At 40.4% G+C, this 18,344-nt stretch overlaps 1 protein-coding gene across 4 annotated transcripts in view; it reads right to left on the bottom strand.

Moving 5' to 3' along the window:
• The window catches only part of DCC (DCC netrin 1 receptor), a 555,466-nt gene that overhangs the window by 143,412 nt on the left and 393,710 nt on the right, over positions 1 to 18,344 (bottom strand). For all 4 annotated transcript variants that reach the window (XM_039544135.1, XM_039544134.1, XM_039544133.1 and 1 more), the window contains one exon: positions 2,347 to 2,488. In XM_039544135.1, the coding sequence (XP_039400069.1) occupies positions 2,347 to 2,488 (142 nt within the window). The remainder of the gene's footprint in view (positions 1 to 2,346; positions 2,489 to 18,344) is intronic.

Genomic DNA, 18,344 nt, shown 5'->3' with positions numbered 1-18,344 from the left:
TTATATTAGAACCTATAATGATGAGCTCTGAAGGAAGTTTTGTTTTTAAACCTGCAAATTTAAATATTTATTTCCACTACTTTCCCAAAACAAATACCTAACTTAATATTTTGAAATGCAGAAAATCTTCCATACACTGAGCGTCCCCACAGAGACAACCAGCACCCAGTCTCCTATCCCAGGTGCATGCCAAGATTTGAGTCTCACTTTACAGTTAGAGTCAAAACTTCAAGGACAGTCTTTCTTCCTAAGCAATGTTGAATTTTCCAAGATCAAGGTCGCTCTATTATATTTATTTATTATTACAGTACAGTATGCATGCATGTGTATATTTTGCAGAGGGATATATCATAGACTGTGATGATATCAGTGGAACAAATTATGGAGTCATATGATAAACTCCCTTCATTATGTACCTTTGACCATATCACCTGCATTATTCCCACTAATCCATCACCACCAAGAACACTTTTAACACTCCAAGTCTCTGAGCAGCCACCACTTTTTATTTTGAAATCACCTATCATAGAAATGTTTCATTCTTTCCCAACGAACCTGAAATTTTTATCTCCCCAAAACTACCCTGCTCTGAATCCAATAATCACTAGTCCTACAACCTTTAGTCAAGTAGTCCCATTATCTTCGAGACTCATTACATGAGTAAGAACTACTCATGGTTGCATCATTAGATCTTAATTATGTAAAAATTATCTTCTGCTTTTGATGTTCTGTGACTCTAAACAAAGTTGGTGTTTTTTCAAAATAAATAAAATTTTTGCCCCTTAGATATGTACTTTCATGAGACAGAAATATTTTCAACTCTCAAACAATACTATTTTATTGTAAAGTAAATGGAGTGGGGATATTTAAGGGGAAGAGCCAGGGTTTCACCTATGGAACTTAACTTCCTTCACAATAAATACATATTGCAGGTACAATATAAAAATATATGTCATAGTCTGACGATATCCTGGACAAACTTTATGGAATTAAGATAAACTTTACTGAAAACAAGTTAAACGTTACTCATAGACTCAGACTAAGTCTAGAAGGGACCATTAGGATTAATACTTTTGGGGGCCTATTGCTATTAAAAATGAAATGGTGTAGGTGTTATTGTGGAACTGATGTATCTTCTCAAGCAGGGAGGGGGATGCTAATGTATTTCCTCCATTATCAACCCTTTGAAGGCACCTTCCAGGAAAGTTATGCATATACTAGTTCAACCTGGATTCTTCAGGATTTTTGGATAAATAGCCTGGTTTTAAACTCAGGGCCTTTTTTCTGATCCACAAAATAGACAGGATCCTGGTCCCTGGAGGGCCCCAGTCCTTAGGGGAGGGTTGGAAACACTGGGCCTCCTGAGTGCTTGTTCTGAGCTGAAAGCGTAAGGAATTTGTAAGCACAAGGAATCCCCTTGGATGGGGATTTGAAGGACTGCTTCTGCCAGAATCTATGTTAGGGTTGGGGTGAACCTTGGTAAGCTTATTAGCATGTGTGTAGGTTCTTTATTGTTTTAGTATGTTTTCTCTGTAGCGCTTTTACCTTAAGAAAAAAATAGTTTTGTACAGGAAAAAAAACAAAAAAAAAAACAAAACAGTGTGGTGATGTATAACTGTAGCAATTACACCTATTAACTATCTCTGAAGAGAAAGCGAGCAGGTGTGCTTGGGGAACCTGTCTATGCTGGGAATAACACAGTAAAGGCAGGGAACTGTGCAGCCTGAAAATACCCTAGTCAGAAGGCCATGAGATTCAGGTCTCCACTGAAGAAAGGCAATGGCTAGAGAGCTGGAAGCCTGACAGTGGGTGCCCTGGCTGAGGAGAAATACAGGTACATCTGCTCTGTGACAACATCTTGCTCCAGAAATGAAGTTATTCTTTGTTTAATTTAATGTTACCTTTAAAGTATTGATCTGGCTGATTACACTTAGCATGGCAATTATATTTTTAAAATAGTGTCGTGTTGGACCTTTCACACTGCGAAGAGAGATCCCCCCCCATAAAATACAAGACAACGGATGGAGAAAAAAATCCATGTGGTAGATGCCATTGTATTAAGAGAAAGGATGTGTGGTTGACTCAGTGGTCCAAGAAACCAAGCTAGGTTTAAGATGAACAGAGGGAATTTGCTTTCATTAAGGTGATGAAATCCAGGGGACAAAATGTATGAAAAAAAGCATTAAGGAGAAAAAATAAAAAAAATATATAAAGGTTGTTTCTGTACAGCCCAATAAATGTCACTTGCCAGAAAAGAAATCAATGTTTCCTTGAAGTGAAAATATATTTTATTCCCAAAGCATTTAATTCATCAAAACCTTGCAAGGCTACACTATGAACACTAACCTGTGAACAAGTACCAGAGGTTGTTTGGCTCCAGTGTTTCTATCTCACCCCTGCGGGTAGTCTTTCTGTGTCGGATTTTATAGCCGGTAATAAATCCATTTTGTGTGCCTGATGGTGGAGGTAGCCAACTAACTTTGATGCTCTGTAAAAACAGGAGATGTTAATGTTGAAATTTTTGCAAAAGAAGACAAGAAACGGAGTCACAATAAATGGAATCACAAGTAAACAGAAGTGTGTTGGGGGGGTGGGGAGGGAGAAGGGATAGGTGTCAAGGTTGTTTTTTTATTACAACATAATAGCAATAATTAAAATTAATCAAACTTTAGAACAAACAAATGTAATTTAAACCAGGCACCAAATCGGTTTGAAAAGATTAAAACAATGATATCACTAAAACTACCTATTAATTGGCAAAATTAACTATGTGGAAAGTTGAAGCTTGGGAAATAAATAGCATGGTCCCTTGCTGGAAAACTGTCTCAGTTTCAGGAACATTTCATTTCAACAGGCCAAAGGGATGTCTCAGTTCCTTCATGCACTTCTGTGATATTACAGCCGTCATCTTTATATGTGAACATATACTGTGGCTCATCTCCACTTTCTAGTGAACCTCGAAGTTACAAAACCACCCATGCTTGCTGTACAAATATTTAGAGACAGGTTCTCATCAAGAGCTCTCTACTTCCAGTGACTTCAGTGGATTAATTTCTGACTTATACTAGTCCCCATCAAAAATCAGTCCCCTTGCCTTTAACCTTATTGCTGATTCTAACACTTTAGAGCATTTTAGCAGAATTGTTTGATGAAGTCAACAGCAATCAGCTTGATCAAAATTTGTGTAAATACCTTGGCTTGCCTTTTCCAAAAAATGACTTTAGTTGTCTCATTTTTGGAGCACCTTAAAAGGAGCCTGATTTTCATAAGTACTGACCACCACACCCTCTAAAAAACAGGTGTCTCAAACTGGGCATTCCCAATACTGAAGTACCCCCAAATCACTGGTCACTTTTGAAATCTGAGGTAGTTGCTTTTGGGATTCTTTATGATAATTCACTTTACTCCATGTTATCAACAGATACAATAAAATCCCCAAAGACATGATTCTTATCTGAAAAGTGAAATCTGAGCTACCATTTATCAGGGAGCTTTTGTTGTTCATCAATATCTCTTCCCCGGGGCCACTGTCTGGGAATTAACTCTGTAAGATTCTGGTCACGTGAGTACTGAGTGCCTAACTCCCATTGACATCACTGGACAGTTAGAATGTTCAAAACCTCACAGGATCAGAGCCCTATAAAAGTAACATACCCAGTCTTTAATGGAACCTATGTAACCAGCTTTTGGACAAAAGGAAGAGTAATCTACAGGGCAGTGGATAGGTTTGACCATATACAATCAATTATCATCATTCAATTGCTTAGTCCACGTACAAATAAAAGTTATGGCACATATCAAATTAATTACTGCAATATAAAAATCAATTTTGCACATCTACTGCATAGTGATTTATTGGTCCAAATCAATTAGACATTTCAAAATCAATAGGTGGGGTTTTCAATGCTAAATGATGTAATGTAGCAATATAGTAGAACAAGCTGCATTTTTCAATTTAGGAATGATTGTTTTTTAAAAAATGGAATTAGCAGCTGTAGCTATAAAAATTGCATTCATGTAATATGTTTATGGGAAAATGCAACTGCTCAGAAAAGAGATGCTATAAACATGGACATAATGGAGAACATAAAAAAAAAGGCTTCTGAATTCTTTTGGGAGGTTAACAGCAATTCTGTTAACATTTGCTTAAATGAGGGATTTTAGCTCGTATAAATCTGAGCACTCTGTGGGCCCTAAAAACTGCATGGTACTGTGCCCCTTTGTATGGTCCTGTGCATCTTTATCTCCCTTTGAAGTTAATAGTGACGGTAGACCCTTGAATGATTGGCCCCATAGGAGCAATGGGTTTGATCTCACATTCAAGGTGTAATGCATAAAACTACTTTATAGCTAGACAAGTCCCAGTCCCTTACAGCTCTACCCAAAGCTGTCACCGTTATGGCAACAGTTCACTTTCACCTCAACTCAGTCTCCATGGACACTGCAGCAATGCTTTTTATCAATAGTACTTAACATGTGACCCTTGCTTCTCAAAAATCAATGGCTACGACTCTGAAGTGCCTCTTGTCCTTTACTCAGTTTGAGAGAGAATAGTAATTACTCGTACTTTAATCCTTTATGTTTTATAGAAGGGACAATTTACTGAAGGAAAATATTTCACTTCTATTGTACCAGGATTCCTAAGGAAACCATAAAAAGATTCGGCAATCGTGCTTGTTTTATGAGCCTTCTAGGCATGGCTGCAATGAAATTTTAATAATGCATTGAAAGGATTTTTCACCACCTATGTATTATTGCAATAATTCCACTGTAATCAGACTGTGTCCACTGGCCTGCACTTCTGTAAGGTCATCACCAGCAGCACCGTATGGGTCTCAGCAGCCAAAGATATTGGCTTCATACAGAGCTGCACTTTTGACAGTCAGACCCTATGCTTATTGTGGCACAGCAATGGACATGGCACTACCCCACTCATAACATGTGGCACAGCTTGCAACTCTCCACCATAACGTTTAGACACAACTTCAAATGTTTTCAAAGGGCCTATTATTTTAGTGATTGCAAACTGCATTGCATGATACACATTAGTGTTAGAAGAAAACGAGCAGGAGGACCCAGAGGCGGATTTAAGTATTGGCTTCTTTATTGCGATACTTGTTCCCCTCGACCCAATCGTCGAGTAAGCACCGGATTAGTTACAGCACACTCTTTTTGTCTAAGTTAGTATGTGTACGCCTACATCCGGTACACCACCTCAAAAACACTTACTGAGTAATAAAAAACACCCATTCTGTTAGTAAACCCACCCTATGTATTGTGCACAGCATTACGCATATCACACAGCATGTCATATCATACAATTGGGTCGAGGGGAACAAGTATCGCAATAAAGAAGCCTGTACTCAAATCCACCTCAGGATCAACCTGCTCTTTTTCTGCTAACAATTAGTTTGACTGAGGTCCAGAAATACATAAATCTGTTCAGAAAAGATAGGTATTGGCCTGAACTTTCATCCAACGTTCATTGTCCTGTTTTATAAACAATGTATACATGGTGTGTGTATGCTGCAGCTGCTGCTTTTCTTCTTCTTCCTTTTATTTATTTATTTATTTTTGCAATGCTAATGGATAATGAGGACACAATTTTCAAAGAAAAGGTCAACTATACTTTTGCATGCTCATTTACAATTACACCACGTAGATCCACAAATCAGGTAACTGCACCCAGGAAAGGTCAGTTATCCACCTATTTTGGGCATTTTTGAGTTCACATATGTACCTGATTTGCACATGCCCTCGTTAGAAAACCTGGCCTTGAAAACTGTCCAAAATGCGGGGAGGGGAAATAGAATTAAAACACGAGGACTCTAGAGTGAATTTGTATAACTGTTCTGTACAATACACAGACACATACAGTTTGTATAAAGTTGAAAAAAAAATAAAAGGAAGAAGATGATAAATTCAAATCATCTACTGTGGCCACATCTGATGACTTCATACAACTAAGAGATGGACTATAGCTCTCTGAACACTCTAGGAGCCAGAAACAACTCAGTTCTAATCCCAAATCTAACTCTGACTTCCTATGTGACCTTGGACAATCACTTAACCTATTCTTTGAACAGGGCAGGAAACTTGGGCATCAGGAGACCTAGGTTGTATCTTTGAACCTGGACTCCTAGGCAAGCACTTAACTTTTCTTTGTTTCCCTGGGGATAACATTTACTAATTTTTGTAAAATGACCTGAGATTGTTGCATAAAAGGCTCTATTTTCAGTATTATTTCTGCCTCAGACTAACCATATCTGCCTTTTACCAATATCAAAGGCAACGCTGTGAAGATTATTTAAAGTGTGTAAGGTGTTGTGTATTGTATGCATTAAATATTAATAATAATTTCTGTTCAAATTTTATTCTTTCAAATTGTGTACTGCACATACTTACTGTGCATTGAAAATTCATAGGAATGTTATGTATTGCACTTTGGTACATATTCAATTTAAACAAAACTCCACTCTCCCTCAAAATGAATTCAATTTAGTGAGAGATTTATATTAAATAAGAAAGTAAACCATCATTATGAAAAGTAGAATTTTCTGGAATAGACTTTGAAGCACCAGTCATTCTGAATTTCTAGCTTAGCGATGATAGTTCCTTCAAAACCAGCATATTCCAAAATTCCAGCAGAGTAATTGCATCCTGTCTACACTGCACAGTACCAGTGGTTCCAGTACTTCTAGGGAATGACATCTAAATGCAGAATACCATTCACAGCAGACACCAGTTACAAGCGACTCCAGGCACCAGCGCACCAAGCGTGTGCCTGGGGCAGCAAGCCGCGGGGCGGCAGCCTGTTGATTGCAGTGAGGGCCGCAGGCAGGCGGCTTTCAGTGGTGCGCCTGCGGGAGGTCCGCTGGTCCTGTGGTTTTGGTGGCAATTCGGTGGCGGGTACCCTGAAGGCGCGGGACCGGCGGACCTCCTGCAGGCATGCCACCAAAAGCCACCTGACTGCCATGCTTGGGGCGGCAAAATGCATAGAACTGCCCCTGCAAATAACTACAACCTCTTAAACACATTTGATGGAAGGTTTTAAGATTAGTTTGACCCATCTTCAGTACTTAAGAAGGAACAAAGAAATTGTCTCATAGGATCAGACTAGTAATAGTACCCAGCTAGTCCAGTATCCTCTCTCCAACAGCGGCCAATGCCAGCTGCTCTAGAGAAAGGTACAAGATATTTTTCATTAGGCTTCAGGAAAAGTCTGTCTTCAGGAAAAATGTCCTAACCAACTCCCAATATTCAGATGCTGCCTTAAGCTGTCAAGCATGAGGGTTCCAATTTCTCTCAAACCCTTTTTTAAAAAAATTAATTTTAGAACTCGTGATAGATTTATTACCCATATAAATGTCCAATTGCTTTTTGAATTCTGCTGAGTCCTTGGCTTCCATGATATCCTGTGCCAATGACTTCCACGGGCCAACTGTGCATTGTGTGAAAAAGTGTTTCCTAGTATTTTGCATTTTCCACCATTCCATTTAATAGAATGTCCCCTTGTTTTTGTATTATCAGAAAGGGTGGACAGACTGTACCAATCTACCTTTTTAATTACAATTAAGTCCAAGTCTCTTGAATAACCCTATTGTTGTTGAGCCAATCAGAGGAGAAAATGTAGACCATTTCCTGAATCTAGTATCTTTTGAAAAACATGTGGGACTTGAGAAGAAACATAAAGATTATATATGAGAAACAAGTATAGTCTTCAGGTGTATTTTAAGGCAAGTTATTGCTTCAGCTTTCTCAAGTAAATGTTTCCTTTTTGCCTGAGAACATGAGAATCAATATATTATTTGAGCAGTAAGATGTGCTAACGTTGGCATAACTGTAAAGTAATTGATTTTACCAGTAAGTTAACCATCCTGAGGTGAAATGAAGGCAGCTTAATGTACTGACACTTTGCTACATGTGAACTCTCTCACTTACGGGATAAGATCAATTTCCAAGAAATGCCCATTAGGTTTTATGTATGTGTAATTGGCTTCCATGGGACACAGATTAAGATTATATGCAAAATCCAGACTCTCTATTTAGAAACCAAACTATGGTAGTCTCTGGAATTGCTGTATGATGCTTAGTAAGAAATAAGTGTGTCTCACTTTGAAAGAGGCCACATGTGCCTCAGTTCTGTGAGAAAACAAATGAAGCCCAAGCATTACAAATGATATCAAGACCCTCAGACTAAATACAGTACTTCAATTGCGCACCCCTGTTATTGGGACCAAAAATCAGTTACTTGTCCACCTACATTTCAGTCCTTATCTATATATATATATGCACATAAAAGAGTAACCAAACTACAGAACTCTCAGGTAGGGCCAAATCCTGAATTATTGGCCTGATCAACCAGGCTAGGTCATTGTGAAGGTCCGGGTGGAGGAAGCTTTTCCCGAGGCTGCAAAGCAGCTAAAGAGTTACCCCATGGCCAGTACTGTAGTCTTCAGATTGAAATAACTCTCATTTCTCTTTCCCTGATCACTCCCCTACCTGTGTCTGTGCACAGAAATTCCCCTGTAGAACTACCTTCTGCACAGCACATTGGGGGTTCATCTCCTGCACTGACTCCCCAAACCCATCTCTCTCTCTCTCTCACACACACACACACACACAGAGCAGAAGCATGATAGTTTTGCTGCATATGGGAACCACTGACAGCATAAGAGGTGAGGGAGGGCAGAATTCACTCCTTATCCAGTTCCTTTCCATTAAAGCTGGTCAGAAAACTTCAGAAGCTGATGGAAAATAGGGATGACATTTTTGTGAACACTGAATCATTTTTCAACCAGTTCTAGCAATCCTGCCTATATATGGAAAGCGATGCAATGGATATAAAGGACCTGAGTTCCGTCTGTGCTGCTGAGACATCAGGAAAAAACAATTTAATTCATGATGTTTGATCTCCATAATAAAAATATTTAACCCACAATTACTGTCTTGCATCCTGCATCCCATAAAATTCACTTCCTCTTTTGTAGAAGAGGTCTAGCAGTACGGGTTAAAAAAAAAAAAGGAATAGACCCAAAACTTCACTCTAATCTAAACCCAAACAGAACATTTTTTTAAAGTTCCTAAATTCAGATAATTTGCGTTTTCTTCTCACCCCTGAAATATGTGCACGTCTTGACTTTGGCTGGGACTGGAAGTGTTAAGCTATCTTGTAAATAGACTGTTCTCATGGTAAGACTGGAATATAAAATACTTTCCTTCTCACAGGAGAGCCTGTTTGCTCAAGCTTACAAACCCAATATTTAAGACAATTTTTGGGAGGCAGGTCAGCTAAGCCTTCCTACTTAGAGGGCAGATCAGAATTGAACCTCTGAACATTCAGAGATTCAATTAGAAATTCAATCACTAGCTAGATGACTCATGTCCCAGGAACACCACTATGCATACAGTGCAAGACACTACAAGGGGATGGGGCACAGTTAGAGGGGTACCTTACTCCATGATACATTATTGCAAATGCCCTACCTACCTTAACACATTCTTTTGTCCCATTAGTATGTGTATGCACAAGAGGCAGCGGAGGTTTTATGTTTAATGTTAAAGCTGCATTTCCTCAAATATACTTGCTGCTGTCAGATCTATCTCAATCCTCAATCCTCTTCAGCATCATCGCCACTCCACACCTGACTTACTCTGCACCGTTAGGGAAGCCTCTATTATACAACTACATGGAAGCTGTAAATTGATTTACAAAACAGGCCTCATGTCAGTGGACAGTTGCCTTGGATTCCAGCAGCTTTGAAATCCCCAATCATGTTGTTTTTATTAAACCACTTTTGCTCCACTGTTCATCATAACAAAAAAAATTATACTAGGGTTTTTACAGCATTCAGACCCTTCCAGTGTGTTTAGGGTATTTCTCTTCTGCAAATATTTCCTCAAAGAGCTCTCCTGTTAAAATTATACTGTCAGATATTCAATACCATCTCAAAACCACAACCTTAAAAAAAAAAATCAGGAAAAGAGACTGATATAACACCTATGGATCTCTTCATGGTTCTCCTGAGTGGCCCAGCCTGGAAAGCTGGTGGGATTTTCCAAAGTGCAACATTGGCTTAACTTTAATTGTATCTTGATTATGCAGTTACTAAGGGGGGGGGGACAGGAGACATAACCATATGCGTCTGTCTAAAGAGTTTAAACAACAAGTAAAGAGAAGAATTATTTAGGGTGGCACAAGACAGTTTAACAGTAATGGGATGAAATTAAGTATGGGAAAAAATCATTTCTAATATCCACCCCCTATTTTCTATGCTTCTGTGATACAATTGCAGTTACTGCATTTGCTCTGATATATTGGTCATTCAACTAACTAAATAAAAAAACGACAAATATTGCTCTCATTCTTTATAAACTAGCCTACTTTACTATTGCATTTAAATATGATGTGGGTAATAAATATGTACAACTCAGTGAAGTACCCCTTGGAGGTAAAAAACATAGCATTAGAAATACTATCTAGCTGGTTGGGAATTTTTCAACATTTTTCCAATTAAAAAAATGCTGATTTGTTGAAAGCAAAACTTTTAATGGGAAAGGGCCAGTTTTGATTAATTTCCTGTTTAAAAAAAATGAAAAAAGTTTTGAAGTTGTGAAAATGGAATGTTGACATTTTCTAAATGAAAAGTTCCAGGTATTTTTTGGTTCAAAACAACTTTTCATTTAGAAATTTAAGTAAATTTAGTTAAATAAATAATAACAAAGGTCAAAACTGAAGTGAAACATTTCCAAACTGTTGAAGCAAAATGTTTCAATTGACCCAAACCGATTTCCAATTTGCAAAAATTTTCAAGATTTTGACTTTTTGTTCCAATTTGGGATAGGAACATTTTTTGAAAAATTGTCCAAAAAGGAATCAAAATTTTCCAAAAAGGAAAACCATTTCCTACCCAGTTCTAATACTATATTACAACAGAGGTAAAATATTACTTTTCAGTATGAACACCTTCCCTTCTGACTCAGGTCCTTTTATTCCAGTGATATTTGCTTTTTCCCCCTCTTGTCAGTATTCTAGCTTCCAAATGGCTATAAACATGTGGACTAATTAACCCCCCATAAAGGCCAATCAGCAAATTGACATTGATACTGACTGCAGTCTCCTGGCAAAATAGGAATTCTATCATTGTTTATTGACTGTCACATGGCATATGTAATGGCCCTGGCATTTGCCAACTCCAGACGTACAGGGACAGCAAAACCATCTGCAGAAAGCTGCTTGTTCTCATGCAAATAAACCTATTAAAATTCAAACACCCATTCAACAGCCAGTCTGATCTACAGTACCCATTTTATTCATATGAACTGGAGTGGGCATGGCCATTGATGCTGATTTTCAGAGCCAATTTTATTCTCCTAAAACTCTGTAATATTCCACACCTGCAAAATGCTCAAGTCAACTTTCAGAATACCAAGAGGCATTTCACTGCTCCAAGGTCCACAGGCAAGTATCAATACTTCAATTACAGATGCAATAATTATGCATTTGATTGATTAACAATTAGCAGCACCTGTAGTTGGCCATCATTTAATTACTGATTACACCAGTGCTGATTACTTAAATGATATCTGCATGAGAGCCCTATAATTAACAGTTTATAAAGCAAAGGGCACAACAACTCCAAAATAATTAGGCTATTAAGATTCAGATTAAAACCAAATCTCTAAATATTTCAAAGAGATTTCCACTTTAAACAATAGTAATGTTCTTTTCCTTAATTATGCAGCACAGATCTGAGGAGCTTCTAGCAATTGCTCTAAGGAAGCTAGTTTCCTGCTTCTCCCTGGCGCATATGGAAGATATAAGTTGTCCATCGGAGCAAAAGACAGAACAAAAATAAACAAAAACAATGGACCCCACCCCTTCTAATTTTGTTTATTAAATATTCATACTTCAGCAATGAGAAGTTTGATTTTTTTAAATAATGCATTCGGTCACGCTGGCTGACCAGATGCAAGCTCATGCCAATGTCCCCACGTCTTAATGGAACACTGAAATCAGTCACACCTGTGTGTGAGTATTGTTAAAATAGATATTAGAATTATAAAACTGTGTTTAGTGTTTACACTGTACAGAGCGTTTTTAAGTTGCTGCCTGCATTCATCTCACTCGTAACATCTGTATCCCACATTATAAAATAATATCTGAGTGTTTGCATTGTGACCCTCTGTCACTAGACAGGAAAGAGACATTAACTAGCATGAAATGCCGATCTCCAACAGAAGGAAGGCCCATCAACACCAGGCAGACTAGAGTGGAACATTAAAGAGGACAAAAGACTTCATTGTTTACCCCCATGAAGATGTGTCTTGCAAGTGAATTCCTCCCAGCAGATGAATTTGCAGCTCAGAAGCAGAATGAGGAAGGGAATAAAAAACTCTAACAAGGAGGAACTGTGTCTTATTGCTGTTTGGATTCTGGGGGGCAAGATTTCTCGGCATAAGGACATATAGAGCTACTAATAGAAGCTTCTATTACGTTCTGAAACTTAAGATTCAAACTCATTTTTGTACACAGGTTTACCTGCTTTAGCCTTGGAAATAACTCATTACCATTTCCTATTAATATATCTGTATATAGTTTATTATAAGGTGGCAACAAGCATTTTTTTGGGTGTGAGATCTAAGGTGCAATTAACCTGGGAAAAATGACGGTCTTTTGGGACTGGAAGTAACTTGAATATGGCTGTGATTCACAGTGTAAAGGACCATCTATCAAAAAGTTGGGCTTACCTCAGTGGCAGATCGGAGAACACATTCACACAGTGCAAACTCTCTGTGACTCCATGTTAAAGTTGTTACAGTGCTTGAGGAGTTTACAGTTGATAATTGTTTGGTGAAATCTAAGTGTAGAACTCACAACCAATCTGGGGTTTGTGCCCTGGTTCTTAACAGTATGCCCTGAGGTTGGGCCTACCTAGGGAGACCAGATGTCCCGATTTTATAGGGACAGTCCCAATTGTGGAGTCTTTTTCTTATATAGGCTCCTATTACCCGCCACCCCCTGTCCTGATTTTTCACATTTGTTGTCTGGTCACCCTAGTTCTACCACTGTTAAGCCACTGCAAGACAGCTTGACATATTCAGTCAGTCATTCCTTTTCCAAAGTGCTCTTGATTTCTCTGTCATCACAACAAAAACCAGGTCACTGTGACCACATTAAATGGATCAGAGAGTTCTGCAGAAGTCTACAATTTACTACTTATCTAAGGCCTGATTCTGCACTCTTGCCTTATTCATACTGAGTAGTACCTCTCTGCACAAATAATCCCTGATGAGCGCTACTCAGTGTGAATAAAAAGTGCCAGAACTGGCCTCTAAAGGTTATGGCACCAGTCCTGTTCCCACTGAAGTTGAAGTTAAAACTTCCACTGACTACAGCAGTGCAGGACTGAACTTTAAAACTCACAGTTGTACTCTCTCTTTTCACTGCTTTCGTTGCTGCTTTGACACTGACTGTGTGTGACCTATAGAAAGTCACTTAACCTCTACTTGTCCCAGTGTAGCTGTGTGCAAAATGGTAATTACATACCCCCATAGGTTGTTGGGAAGCTTATTTAGTGAAGGTTTGTCAAACATGTTGAGAATCTCAGATGTAACATGATACAGAAGTGCAAAGTATGACTATCATTACTATTTACTTATTAAGGCTACGAGTCTGTCATGGGGGTCACAGATTCCATGAGTTTCCGGGATCTCTGTGACTTCTGCAGTGGCCAGTGCGTCTGGCCTAGGGGGCTGCCGAGCATCTCAGGCAGCGCCTGGGTCAACCGCACCGGCTGATGCTAGGGCAGTCTTGTGGGCCACCACACTCTCCTGCCCCAGCAGCAGCAGGGGTCCCGGGCCACGTGCCATCATCCGCGCCCCCTAAGCACCAGCTCAGTGACCCAGGCTGTGTGCCTCTGCCCACCCCCCCACCCAGGGCCGCCGGAGGGGGGGGCAAGTGGGACAATCTGCCCCAGGCCCCACAGGGGCCCCCACAAGAATATAGTATTCTATAGTATTGCAACTTTTTTTTATGGAAGAGGCCTCCGAAATTGCTTTGCCCCAGCCCCAAGAAATCCTCTGGGCAGCCCTGCCCCCATCCCTGCCCAGCACCAGCGGGGGTCCTGGGACGCACGCCGCCAGAGCACACGCTGCCTACACCAGCACCCCCTGGCAGCTTGACTAGGCCCTTCGCTCCTGCCGACACCGGGGGCTGAACCATCCTGGCTCCACACTGAGCTGCCTCCGGAGCTACTTGGAGATGGCCTCCTACACAGGCTGCTTAGTAAAAAAGGCTGGCCACCACTGCCCCCTCCCAAGAACCAGAACCCCAAGCATCTGCATCCCACCTTCCCCCACAGCCCCTTCCCCCCAACCCCCAAGCCAGCTCTGCATTCTCAGCATCCTCCCTCCCCCATGGGCAGTATGCAGGGAGTCCTGGAGGGTCAGAGCCTTCTCCACCAGTTGGCAGCAGTAGCAGCCCAAGCTCCTATGCCACTGCCATTCTCTACAGGCAGGGATAGGAGACCCAGCAGCACGGCACCACATTACCTAACAGCACTACCAGCCAAGGGACAAAAGTTTACCAAATGTGTCAGGTGGAAAGCCGAGGGGGTGGGGAGGGGGAAACTTTGCTTTCCCTGCCTTGTGGTGCCCCTGGAGGTATAGGATTATCCCAATAACAAAATAAAATATGTCTACACCTGGAGCTGTGTGTGTGTGTGTATGTGCGTGTGTGTGATTCCCAGCTCATGCAAACATACTTGTACTGGCTCTCATTAAGCTAGAGCACTAAAAAAGTAGTGTAGTTGGGACAGCAGGGCAGCAGCAAGAAGGTTAGCTGTGCCGAGTATGTACCCGCAGGGCTCAGGCGGCTTTGGACTCAGCCTGGCTCACCCGTGCTGCTGCTGTTGCCGCTGGTCATGCTACCCCGGCTACACTTCTATTTTTAGGGTGCTGGCTCAATGTGAGCTATCACACGTAAGTCTGTGCAAGCTGGGAATCATACAGATTAATACAGAGTATTTGTAGCCTAAAAAAAGCAGAATGAGACGCAGCAGTCTGCATGCATGGCAGCTTTGAGCTCTCGAAGGAAAAAAAGAAGCCACGTAACTTGCATGAGAGCAGCTGACTGAGGACAATCTATAGTGGCAAGAGAGATGGATGAGGAAGTCAGTCTGCAGGAGGCTGAACAAGCAGCTAATCAATGAAGAGGAAAAGTTACAGGTGGTGTGTACAACTGCTGCTGAAGTGCTCAAAGATATAAGAACATGAGGCCTAGGAGAAGGTGACCACATCATCAAGCCTGAGGCAACCAGAAAGCATCTTATGACTGGAAACGGGCAGGAATAATTCCAAACTATTGCAGTTTAACAGCTATTATGAATGTGTGGTTTTGAGAATGCATGTGCAATTACACATTCACACTGTGCAAACACATAACAAAGACAGAAATGGATTTCCTACCCAAGAAGACACTTCACATTTCTTTTAAAATTCTCTTAAGAGGTAACATTTCATATGCCAGGGTCCAAGAATACCATTAATTCCTACTGACCTCCATAAGAACTACTGATATCCTCTGGAGAAACAAAGATGGGAAATGACAGGACCCCAGAAGTTAATAATTAAACCTTACAGACACAGGCACCGGCTTTCTCTGGGCCCTGGAGGTGCTCAACCCCCATCCAGTTCTGCCCCCTCCCCCGAGCACTCTCTGTCCCCACTCCTCCCCCTCCACCCAGCGCCTCTTGCACACCGCAGACCAGCTGATCGTGGCAGACAAGAGGCGGTGGGAGGGAGGGAGGAAGAGGGAGGAGTTGACTGGCAGGGCTGCTGGCAGGCAATTGGCGCTGGGGGAGGTGATGGGGGGAGCTGGCTGCCAATGGGTGCTAAGCACTTGGGTGCTCCAGCCCTGAAGCACCCAAGGAGTTGGCACCTATGATTACAGATATTCTTGGGTTAGCATATGAATCAGTTTATTTATTTCTACTCCAGTCCCTTCCCTTCACAAATAATAACTGACTCCTGTCCACTCTTAACATACCATTGTGCACAGGATTGGTCTTAAACTTTTTGGGAGGGGCATGGGGGATGAAAGGGTCTGACTGTAGGACAAGTGGAACCTAGGTGTGTGTGCTGGGATCTGCATATCATTTTTGAAATTCAGAAAAAAGTGTTTCAATGGACAATCCTCAAAACAAGCTGGGTGGTTTGTGTACTAAAATGCACCTGAATGCGCATTTATTAGCACAGTTTTACAAATACTAACTAAACAAACACACAACACCCTTGAGATTGGAATACAAGAACATCCTCCTCTTGTAGAAGGAAAAACTAAGGCAGGAAGTTTTAGTGACTTGACAAAGACACAGATGGAGTCAGTGTCAGAGATGGAATTAGACAGTACTTTCAGAAGACAATGGTTAGTATTTCCATGGAATCATGGATTTTAAGGCCAATAGGGATGATTATAAACCTGTAGTCTGACTTCCTACACAACACTGGCCATAGAATTTCACCAAGTGTTTCCTACATCAAGCCCATAACTTCTGAGCTAGAGCACACGTTTCAGAATGACAGCTTTTCCCAGCTGCCCATGGGTCAAATTCACCCTGCCCAGAATGCCAACACAAGGCATCTGCAAGACTTTTAGACCTCAAAGTAGTGCTTAAGTTGGACTTAAGTTGTGCATAGGCCTTTTGTAGACCCCCTGCTTGAGGGTGAATTCTATCCTATGTGAATAGTTCAAGTGAGCTTAATTTTGAGGTTCTTCAGCTTTTATGAAGTTCTTACTCAAGACTTTAATGTCAAGGCGAATTTTACTTAGCTCGGTCCTTGCTCAAGGTCTTTTGAATTTTGTCCAATTACTTCGGTGGGGTTTCCTGGCATGAGTGTGTAAAACAGAATTCATCACTGAGCTATGCGTGACTTTTTGACAGGCATAAAACCCCATGCTTTTCAATGCAGTGTTTTTTCAACTTGAAACCCGCAGTGACTATGGGAAGAATAAGTCCTCTTTGTTACTGCTATTCTCCGATTGCTCTATCCTGTGTTTTACACAATATTCTTGATATTATGCTACAATATTATAGACATTGGAAATAAAAGACTTCTCAGACATAGGTAAAGATAGACAGGCAAGGACCAAACCTCAGATACCGTCTAAAATTAAAATGTGAAGTTGGCATTTTGGTGAAAAATGAGGGTGCTCGGCCATTTTCCCTAGAGTAAATCAGAATACATTAATCCATATCAAAGAGCAACTGGCAATCCCACCTTGGGTCTCTTTTCCCCACCACAGTTTTATTATCTTAGCATTTTAAATCCTGCTCACAGTTCACTTCTCATATTTTGCACCCCAAGGCTGATCTTATTCATAAATTCTGATTGAACTGTATCTATTCTTTTGCTCTAAGCTTTTTGAATTCTATAAAACATTGGCTCTTTAAACAAAAGTACTCCAGCTATCACATATCGCCTTAAATATCTCTGGCTGCAGCCAGCTATGAAAATACATGATCTTTAATAATTATCTTAGTGCTGATCTCTATATTTTCATCTTTAAATTTTAGGTGCTGGAGGGTCCTGTAATTATCCTGGGCACCAGATACCAAATTCATCTAGAAAAGGTAAATGACTAGAAGTTACTAGACAATGCAATGCATTATATTGATTTTTAGGATTAATGACTAGGGTCATTCAGCACAGGTCTTTAAATTGTGCACCCACTGGCATTGTTTAATTATTTTTCCCCCTGCTTCTTGTGCACATTCAATAACATTAAGCAGAGTTCTTAAAAAAATCAACTTTGTCATAAAAATACATTTTACTTTTTTTCCCCTCGGACTGAATATCCTTTATAGCTGCAGGAAAAAAAATACCTCTTCAGCTGAAAAAATAAAGGGAATATGCCCCAAATACAAACCAATTACACTTATAAAAAACAAAGTTCGACATTTGAAAATACATTTCACAATGAGAAATGTTTTCGTTTTTAATACTGGTTGAAGAGGAGCAATTTGAGAAGCCAAACAAACTTGTACAGGACTTCTTTAGCTATCAGCTAGATGTTGATGGTATCTTTGCAGATAGTCTTGTATCCATTAAGCAAACACATTCTACATATCTGCAACTGATGTTCATACAAATTGTGAGAACACAACCCTTTCTGTCCATCTGGCTCAGTTCCTTATATGGCACCAATCAATGTAGTATGTACGCAGGAACAATTCTGCTTCCACAGAAGTCAATGGGAGTTTTGCCATTGACTTTAACGGGAGCTGGATTTTCAGGGTTGCCAGGTGCCTGGTTTTTGACTCAAAAGTCTGGTAAAAAAGGGG

Source organism: Mauremys reevesii, linkage group 6 (assembly GCF_016161935.1).
Source record: "Mauremys reevesii isolate NIE-2019 linkage group 6, ASM1616193v1, whole genome shotgun sequence".
Classification (NCBI taxonomy): Eukaryota; Metazoa; Chordata; order Testudines; family Geoemydidae; genus Mauremys; species Mauremys reevesii.
The sequence above is the reverse complement of the archived record's forward strand: the minus strand, read 5'-3'. Positions and strand labels throughout refer to the sequence as shown.